Raw genomic sequence first — 10,058 nt, forward strand, 5'->3', positions numbered from 1 at the left:
AATTTTTGTCCATCAATCAACATATACTGAAAAGGTTTTAAAGCGATTTTACATGGATAATGCACATCCATTGAGTACCCCAATGGTTGTGAGATCGCTTGATATAAATAAAGATCCATTTCGGCCTCAAGAAAATGATGAAGAGCTCGTTGGTGATGAAACTCCATATCTTAGTGCAATTGGGGCACTGATGTATCTTGCCAACAATACTCGACCAGATATTGCTTTTGCAGTGAGCTTATTAGCAAGATTCAACTCCTCCCCAACAAGAAGACATTGGAATGTTGTTAAGCATATATTTAGATATCTTCGGGGAACCATAGATATGGGATTGTTTTATTCTAATGAATTCAAGTCAGAAATGATTGGCTATGCCGATGCAGGTTATTTGTCTGATCCACATAAAGCCCGATCTCAAACAGGCTATTTGTTTACATATAGAGGTACTGCTATATCATGGCGTTCAATGAAACAAACAATAGCTGCCACATCTTCAAATCATGCTGAGATAATAGCCATTCATGAAGCTAGTCGGGAATGTGTTTGGTTAAGATCAATGACTCAGCATATTCAGGAAATGTGTGGTTTTCTTATGAAAAAGGATAATCCAACAATACTATATGAAGACAATGCTGCTTGTATTGCTCAACTGAAAGGAGGATACATCAAAGGAGACAGAACAAAGCATATTTCACCAAAGTTCTTTTTCACGCATGATCTTCAACAAAATGGTGAAATTAATGTTCAGCAGATTCGTTCATGTGAAAATTTGGCTGATCTATTCACTAAGGCTTTACCAACCTCAACATTTGAGAAGTTGAGACAGAAGATTGGAATGCGACGTCTTCGAGAAATAAAGTGATATTTTCATGAGGGGGAGTAAGATACGCGCTGTACTCTTTTTCCCTTAGCCTAAGTTTTGTCCCACTGGGTTTTACTGGTAAGGTTTTTAACGAGGCAGCAAATAAAGCGTATTAGAGATATGTGTACTCTTTTTCCTTCACTAAGATTTTTTCCCACGGGATTTTTTCTTAAGAAGGTTTTAACGAGGCATATTATCTATTTTTTTGGACATCCAAGGGGGAGTGTTACAAAATATTTAGTAAATGTGGATGTCCATTACTCCCACTACTTTCACCCATGATGTAAATTACCTCCCACTACTCATCACCATTATGATTGTAACTCCCACACCTCCATAACCCCTCCCCATGATCTCAATTGTTAATGCCATGTTTAAGACAATGATTTTGTAACCTTCATATGTAATAGTATAAATAGAGGCATGAAATGTGAGATGGAAGACACTTGAACACTTGATGATATAAGAAAGTTATCTCTTCTTCTATTATTCTACTTATCTTCTTGTTTTATATTGTTACTTTGACCTATATTTTTTAACACAAATATATATAAAATTTTGAATATCCTTACATCTTAGCGAAATTTTGGGCACAGTTCTCAACATGGGGAAACGAGATAGTCAATCAAACTCATCCATGCACACAAAATTCTAATGTTCTTATAAATATTTAAACTTTAAAGTATATGCATGTATAAGGTTCTCATGTAAGCACTAATGGGTTTTCCCTTCCTGTAGGTATTTGATATTAACTCTAAGTATAATTAAAGAAATTGGATATTTGTAACAAAGACGGAGCCAGAATTTTAACCTTATGGGTTCTGAATTTTAGAATGACAATTTCAAGTACTAATGACTGAATTCTAAATTTAATATTGTACAATTCTAATGAGATTTTTAATACAAATACATTCTTAGAGCAAAAACTACTAGGTTCGGCCGAATTCGTAGCTCGACCTATGCCTCCACCCCTATATGTAACCTATAAATATTAGGATAAAAAAGATTCTTATATTTTCCCTCCAAAAGTAATTTTCAAAAATACGGATAATATCTAGTACAACAACAACAAGCCAGTGTAATCCCATAAGTGGGGTCAGGGGAGGGTAGGATGTACGCAGCCTTACCTCACCCTGGAAGGGCAGAGAGACTGTTACTGATAGACCCTCGGCTAAAGAAGGTGAAAGAAGCCCTGATAGCAAGTAATAGCAAGATAATATAATTAGAAACTAAATCTAAGATAGCAAACAAGAATATGAACGAAGTACTGCTAGCAAACTACAGAAGTACCGGTGGCAAGTAATAAACAGAACAAGAAATGCGATAATAGCAAACTAAGGTTAAAAGGGTACCGTACTAACACTAATACTATCGACTAGGGAAGACAAAGGGAAACACACGACTACCTACTAATCTTCTACCATAATCTTCAACCTCCACACCCTTCTATCCAGAGTCATGTCTTCGGTTGGCTCAAGATGCGCCATGCCCCGCCTAATCACCTCTCCCCAAGGCTTCTTTGGCCTACCTTTACCCCTCCTCTAACCCCCCACTGACAACCTCTCACACCCTCTGTCTGGGGCATCTGTACTTCTCCTCTTACCATGCCCGAACCATCTCAGCTTCGCCTCACGCATCTTGGCCTCCACATGGGCCACTCCCACCTTGTCCCGAATAACTTCATTCCTAATTCTATCCAACCTAGTATGCACACACATCCATCTCAACATCCTCATTTCAGCTACATTCATCTACGGGTGTTTACCGGATGGGCTGGACTGATTTGGACATGAGAAAAACAGCCCATCCGGTTAGTGCGCTGGGATATTTCGGGGTTTAGTGGGCCCCTTCGGGTTCGGGCTTATCGGGTTCGGACCTGGCCGGGTTAATTTTTATTTTTTTATTTTAGTGTATTATGTTTCCTTTTTCAATAGAATTGTTACTTAAGTATTTGCAATTTTTTAAAATAATGAAATAAGTATTTTAAGGCATAAAATTAAACTTTTAAACTTTAAAGTGTAAAGTTTTAAATTTTAAATTTGAAATTTGAATTTTAAAATTTGGTAATTCAAATTAAGTGGCTACATACAATTATTTAATAAGACCAATATGTAAGGATCAAATTTCAAATGCTTTCATTTCATATTTTCATTGCATAATAATACTTTAAATTAGCTTGTCTTATAACTAACACATTAAGTTTAAATAAGTCTAAGAAATTCAAAATAACCCTAATCGTCTCAAATCAACTTAAATATAAATTTCTGGAGGATGCACAAGACAACCCTTGATATGCCTCCTTAAACCAGTTGTGCCCTCCCACTTTCGATGAACATTAAAGACTCGACCACAATTCTTGCACTCTACTTGCGAACTTCTTCATTTTCTTCTACCACCTCAAAATGTTCCCAAATATGTGAACGCATTCTAGAAGAACGGGGCATGATTTAACTTGAACCTAACAAAAATGGTAACCACACTTCACTTGATAATCGTAATTTTGTAGTGGCTATCGTAAATAATAGATAAAACTTGAAATGTTAATTAATTGAGAACTTGAGAGTACTAAGCAACTCAATAACCAAAAGGGAATTGAGAGTTAATTAGAGCATAAAAAGAGAGAAAGTTGTGAAAAAAATGAAGAAGAGGGGAACTTTTTATAGTTATTAAAAGGCTAAGAATGTAATTTATCAATTATTAGGGGGTGGATGGGCTATTTTGGTAAGGGCATAGGCCGAAATGGCTAAAAGTGCAAAAAATGGCTGTTGCCCAACGGTCATTATTGATTTTGACCGTTGGCAACAGTTATAATTAAAAAAAGAATTGCAACATAAACCGTGTGGAAGGGTTAGCGGGCTAGCCGGGTTCTGGTGCACCGGTAGCAAAAAAAGGCCCGACCCCGTCCGGCACAGCCCCCTACCCCAGCCAACCCGTCCCATCCCTTACCGAACCGGGTTGACCCTGGCTGAACCGGGTCGAAACGGGTTGTTAGTGGACCGACCCAGCCCGATTAACACCTTTATTTTTATCTACTGGACATGGGAGTTCTTGATTGGCCAATACTCTGCCCCGTACAATATAGTCGGTCTAACCACTACCTTGTAGAAGTTATCCTTAAGTCTCAACGACACATTCTTATGGCACAAGAAACCAGAAGCGAGCATCCACTTCATCCGCCATGCTCCGATACGGTGTGTAACATCCTCATCAATCTCCCCATCCTTTTGAATTATAGACCCAGATACTTGAAACTCTCTCTCATGGGATTGACTTGCGTATCAAGCTTCACATCCCTGTCCACCCCATGGGTAACACTGTTGAACTTGCACTCCAAGTATTCTGTCTTGGTCATGCTCTACTTGAAACCGTTAGACTCCAGAGTATGTCTCCAGACATCCAGCCTTTTGTTAACACCACCTCGGGTCTCATCAATCAAGACTATGTCATCCACAAATAGCAAACGCCAAGGCACCTCCCCTTGAATGTGTCGCGTCAATGCATCAATTGCCAAGGAAAACAAAACGGGCTAATTATTGATCCATGATGCAACCCATCTCAACAGGAAAGTATTCAGAGTCTCCTCCTGCTGTCCTAACCCGTGTCTTAGCTCCATCATACATATCCTAAATTACTCTAATATATGCTAAAAGCACTCCTTTAGCCTCCAAACATTTTCATAGAATCCCTCTCGGAACTTTGTCATAGGTTTTTTTGTAGGTTAATGAACACCATATGCAATTCCTTTTTCATCGCCCTATACTGCTACACCAATCTCCTCACAATGTGAATGGTCTCAATAGTGGACCGTCCCGGCATGAAACCAAACTGGTTTTCGGATCAATATCAAGACAGATAATATCTAAATAGAACAATATTAAGAATATCAAGATTCAACAGCAAAATCAAATTTTCCCTCCCAAAATAAGTTTTTTGAAATAGACAGATAATATCTAAATAGACCAAAAAATCACAACAAAATCTAATTACAAGCCTAAGTCTGCCGCCATCTACGCCGTAGGAGACTATCACACGTCAGAATCCCAACCTCGGATTCCTACTTTGAGCCCAAAAAATCCTGTCAACACATCCAATAAAAGCTCGCCACGTCAGCAGTCATATATCAGTTCCCCACGAGGGCCGGGCCCAGTTCCCCAAGTCCACATACGTGGGTCCCAACTTCATCAGTTTTTTATTTTATTTTATATATGGTAAACAGTTGCTGAAAAATTTGGCGGGCATTTACAACAAATTCAAATAACCTTTTTTTTTCCTTAATTAATTTGCCAAAACCCTAAATTACTTACTCCTTTTCTCATTTTCCCTCCTCTTTCCTCTTCCCATTTTCCCTCTTCTCTCCCTTTTTCGCTAGGGTTTTGGCTTCTCGCCCTTTTTAGTCCATTTTTCCGCTTCATTTCAGGTTCGTAATTTTATCTTCTCTATTTATTTTTGTTAAATTTATCTTGGATTTATGTTCTAAAAATTCATTTTTTTGGTTTTTTCTCATGTATTCTGGTTTTATTTTAAGCAATTACTTTTTTTTACTTGTATTTTTAGTGGAACAGTAGAAGATTCATAAAATCGACCTTAATTAGTTCAGGATTGAGGCATAATTGTTGTTTTTATCTGATTCATTTAGCCGACCTTAACTTGTTTGGGACTAAGGTGTTGTTACAGGAGTATGGTACTGTTTATTGTACTGGGCTTTCGTCTAACTCTGTGTTTGTCTTAAAATAATCCATTTAATCTGTACAGATTATAAACTTAGAACCCATTAACTACAAAGGGCTAGAATCTAGAACCCATACAGTTCAAATCTTGAATTTGCCTCTATTGTTATTGTTGTTATTTCATCTTTTTGTAGAACATTTTGAAGTTCTGTATGTATATTGTTGACACTTGTGCCTTACCATATGCTTCATTTGAGATTTTTTTAAAGGGTTTAGCTGTGAGCTTTGGTTGATTTTTGTTTTTGGTTCTGTAGGGAAATAAACCAGGAACTGATTGAAATTGGTGAGATTAAGTTAATTTTAAGGTATTTCACTTTATAACCTTTGAGGAATTTTATAATCAGTTAATTAAAGCTTCTATTTTTCTGGTTTTTCTATTATGTTTGTGGTAATTAGTTATTGAACTTTTTGGAAAATTTGAAAACTTTTCCAGTAGTGATGGTTGTTTTTCGGAATTTAGCTTTGCAGGTGAATGTTGAAGGGTAATCCAAGTTAGAATTGGTCTGGATTTGATAAATAATAATAAAAAATGATTAAAGTCGAGATATTTGGAATAAAGGTGATAAATTGATTAATTGCTTGGGAAGTAGAGATTAGAACAGAATAATATGGGTAAAGTGTCACCCAAAGATGGTCAATCCAAAACCCCAAAACAGAAAAGGCGGTCGAGGAGTACAACGGGCAAGTATTTGAGACCAGGTGCTTTGGCACAGCTTCGTTACACTAAGGTTTCGGCCGCTAAATCTTGTACGGATCTTGGGAAGAAAAGGGTGGCGGTAATTACTTCAGATGAAACAAAAGATCAAATTGTGCTTCAAAATCATAATGTTTGTGAAACTCCGACAATTTTATCACCCGTGAGGTTTTGTTATGGTGCTATGCATACACCCATTGACGTATCCAAGCAGAAGAATTTGCAAATGACACCAAAGACACCTGGTGCATTAGAGTGCACATCAGAGTCAAGGCTCGAGTCTCTTCCAATGGATTTACTGGTATAGAGTGTTCTCATCCTTTTCATTTTATTTATCATATGCTATACTTGTATGTTTAATATTCTGATAATCATTTTGTTCCACTTGCATGTTTTGAACTGTTTGACTTTGCATTTTGTTTTACTAGTAGGACAAAATAAGAAATATGCTTCTGTTATGTGGAAAGTATAATGTTTCTCATTTATAGCATCTGATTTCATTAATTTGTTTGGAGAACTTTCATGAATGAAGCTACATAAATGTATCTCATCCACAACACATCCTAGCAGCTAGATCTCTTTGATTTTCCCTGATGGATTGATGAATGTCATCTATCCGCAACAATATGAATCCTTTCATGATGTATTTTATGTACAGCCACCTTTTTTTTCCCCTTTTGGTTTCACCTTGATGTCCTGTCCTATTGGCTTCCTGGATAGCATCACGCAGAGGACCTGCTCATTCTAGGTTTAAATTTGTAAGTAACCCGAACTTAAGATAACTTAAAGGTAAAAATGCTTCAAGAAGAAAAAGAAAGAAATTATTTGACCTGAATAAATTTGATGGATTACGCGATCAGCTGAAAATAGCTGATTGGAGAAAGTTATGACATGTATTTCAAAGACTATTGGGCCGTTGTGCATTATCAAAAACTATTGGGTGTTGAAAAGTTGATCTTTGCGTGTTTTTCTTAACATAGAGTCAATAAAACATCAAAATGTACTCATCAGGAAAAAAGTATAAATGTGCTCTGCATCTGCTAAAAATTGAATCCAAGACCCGTAGGGCATGGTCCTTAGTCTTGCCCTTGTGTGTTAGTCTTGTTGGTGCTATTTAGGAAACTAACTCTTTAAGTTCTCTGTTTTGCCACATTCAACTGTCTGGGCTGAATGACTGATGGATTTTTACTTTCTGATTGAGGTTAAAATACTTTGCCATCTGCACCACGACCAACTCAAAGCAGTTTTCCATGTCTCTCAAAAGATCAGGAAGGCAGTGAGTCACTTGCTCACTATCTCTCTTTTTCTCCGTGTGTATCTTGTTTTTGACATGGAAAATGTATTGGAATCTAATCAGTCGTACAAATTAAATAGGTAATTCAGGCAAGGCTTTTCCATTTCAATTATACTACTCCAGATAGAATGCGGCAGGAGATGTTAAGAACCATGACTCCTCTCCCCACTGATCACTGGCCATTTGTAAGGTAATATTTTAACTCAGTGCATCCTCTAGATGGCTATTGGACATGTCTGTTGAATTTTCTCATATACCGCTCACTTGCAGCAAAGAGGACGGACAAGGTGCATGGCTCCCCTCTCCTCATACTCCTAAGGCTCCAAAACATGGTCCACGTCCACCATCCCGTCTCAAGTTCACAGAGATGAGGCAAATTGCAGCTGTTCTTTTCCAAGAGTCAGTATTTCCTTCAAGATGCTTGGTTCCATCTGTTATACCAAAGCCCCTATGCAAGTCCTTGGGTTCTAATAGAGTTCTATTCTACGAGGATGAACTATGCCAGGCTGTTGCTCAGAATAAACTCCGTTAAATACTGGTGTTCTTGTCTCCTGATATGTGTATAGTAGGAATCTTATCTCCATTTCATCTTTGATAGCGATATGGACAGGGTGCAGTTTTGTAATATTACCCAGGGCACTCATTGAAGGTGGTTGAAGATTGCTAGGTCTAGAAAAGGTTTGAAGGTTCTTGCGAATAATGTGGAGACTGGGCTTGTGTATAGTTCTATATAAGTTCTATTTATTTGGTTTTGGGAGTTTCTTGCTTGTTGCTTGTCTGTTACACCCTTCATATTATCTACAAGGCAGCGATCAGCAAGAGCTGTGCTAAGCCTCTATTTTCGAAGCTGAAAAAGTTACTTAAATAGAGGGTATTCCACATGTGTGAAGCATATTACATATTGAAATAAAGTAACTTTTTGAATTTCTCATCAAGGTTGCATTTTCTATTGATATCTTGCAACTGTGTCCAATTTCAAGTAAAATTAGAGTACCCATTGTTACCGATGAGTTCTTGTAATCAAATGACTTTTTAATGAATTTATTGATTGTTTAAAACCATAATGGTGATGCTTTAGGTATACGAGCAATCGAGCATAGGAATTGCTGATATATCTTTAGAGCCTTGGATTTTAGACCTGGTAATTTGCAGAACTAATTTACCAAATCAAGATCTCCAAACATTAGATTATGGAAATAGATTCAACTTTCTAACTTTAATTCACGTAGACTACTAAATAATTATGGTAATTGATTTGAATTTCTAACTAGAATATCCATGTAGAGTACTAATCAACCACGTCGATGACGACCCTCCGGAGAAGCTGGTAGTCACCACCAAAGCTGGTTAATAATATATCTTTCTCGTAAACCATTTAAAAATAAAGTATTCGAAAAAATTAAGAGTCAAAAGAACTAACTTTGGAAAACGGCACAAGTTGAGGTGTCATTTTAGATATTCAGCCTATTAAATTCGTACAATCAACATAGATGTACACACCGACTTAAAATTCTAAATGTGTCACACTAATAACATGCATAATAGAAAAAGTAGGGGAATAAGGGGTACTTATTAACTGGAAAAGCTAATCGACGATTTCGATGACGATCCTCTGGAGAAGTTGGCGTTCAACACCAAAGCTGGTTAGGAATATTTTTTCTCGTACACTTTTTAAAAATAAATGAATTATTGTATTAAGATTCATTTTATACTGTTCAAATTCAAATTCAAAATTGCAGTCATATATATACTTGTTTAACTGAGAATGATGTGATAGAGTTCATGATTTCTAATTTATCAGTTTTACAGATTTTTGCGTAAATTGAGGGAAAGGAGAATATACATACGGTAGGAATTAGGAGCTGTCAAATGTCATTATTATTTTCGAATGCCTATCTATTGGTAGTTTATAAATGGAAATTAGTTAATTCTAATTTTTTCGTTATAAGTGAACTTTCAGTGAAGTATATAAACAGGTAAATTCTTCTTTTATGATCATATTGATATTTACTCGTAAAACGATATAGTTGAATTTATATATGGTTTATAAACAAGTGAATTAGTTTGATCCAAAAAATAATAGATGAATTAAACAAAAATATAAGAGTTAGCCTTAAAATTGAAATCGACCGCAGATATCTTGGTTCCGGGCGCGGAGCTACCGAGAGCAATAAGGCTTGATTAAATTTTAATCATTATTATTACCTAAGTCTTGCCTAGGCGTAATAGTGATGTGCTAGGAGCATGATATCTATTGTTGATTAGGAGTGTAGTAAAACAGTAAAGAATTCTAGACGAGCAATTTGGATCCTATAGGCATGCTTTCTAAACCGTATTGCTAAAAGGAGTAAGTTGTTTAAACTGATTCAGAACAGTACGAGTCAAACTGATTTTTTTTACTAAACTGGTTTTAGGTCCTATAGGCATGCTCTCTATTATAGCTGATTTTAATCTTATAGGCATGGTATCTAATTGATCATG

The 10,058-nt window shown here is 36.5% G+C and overlaps 1 protein-coding gene across 3 annotated transcripts; it reads left to right on the plus strand.

Moving 5' to 3' along the window:
* On the plus strand, window positions 5,147-8,512 carry LOC109232134 (F-box protein At4g35930-like). 3 transcript variants are annotated; one of them, XM_019397802.1, is made up of 6 exons: window positions 5,147-5,279; window positions 5,844-5,894; window positions 6,050-6,584; window positions 7,485-7,559; window positions 7,658-7,767; window positions 7,848-8,512. In XM_019397802.1, exons 3-6 carry the CDS (start codon window positions 6,198-6,200, stop codon window positions 8,107-8,109), a joined length of 834 nt encoding a protein of 277 aa, XP_019253347.1. In that variant the 5' UTR covers window positions 5,147-5,279; window positions 5,844-5,894; window positions 6,050-6,197; the 3' UTR covers window positions 8,110-8,512. The 3 variants fall into 3 exon arrangements, with proteins under 3 accessions (XP_019253347.1, XP_019253348.1, XP_019253349.1); XM_019397803.1 differs by having other exon boundaries at window positions 6,058-6,584; XM_019397804.1 differs by lacking the exon at window positions 5,844-5,894.

This window comes from Nicotiana attenuata, chromosome 9 (assembly GCF_001879085.1).
Source record: "Nicotiana attenuata strain UT chromosome 9, NIATTr2, whole genome shotgun sequence".
In the NCBI taxonomy this organism is placed as follows: domain Eukaryota; kingdom Viridiplantae; phylum Streptophyta; class Magnoliopsida; order Solanales; family Solanaceae; genus Nicotiana; species Nicotiana attenuata.

What these genes read in the sequence shown, in the direction of transcription:
- LOC109232134 (XM_019397802.1), top strand. Translation starts at nt 6,198, where the DNA reads ATGGGTAAAGTGTCACCCAAAGATGGTCAATCCAAAACCCCAAAACAG. An exon ending in CTCTTCCAATGGATTTACTG is followed by an intron (nt 6,585 to 7,484) that starts GTATAGAGTGTT and finishes TTTCTGATTGAG; the next exon opens with GTTAAAATACTTTGCCATCT. An exon ending in CTCAAAAGATCAGGAAGGCA is followed by an intron (nt 7,560 to 7,657) that starts GTGAGTCACTTG and finishes CAAATTAAATAG; the next exon opens with GTAATTCAGGCAAGGCTTTT.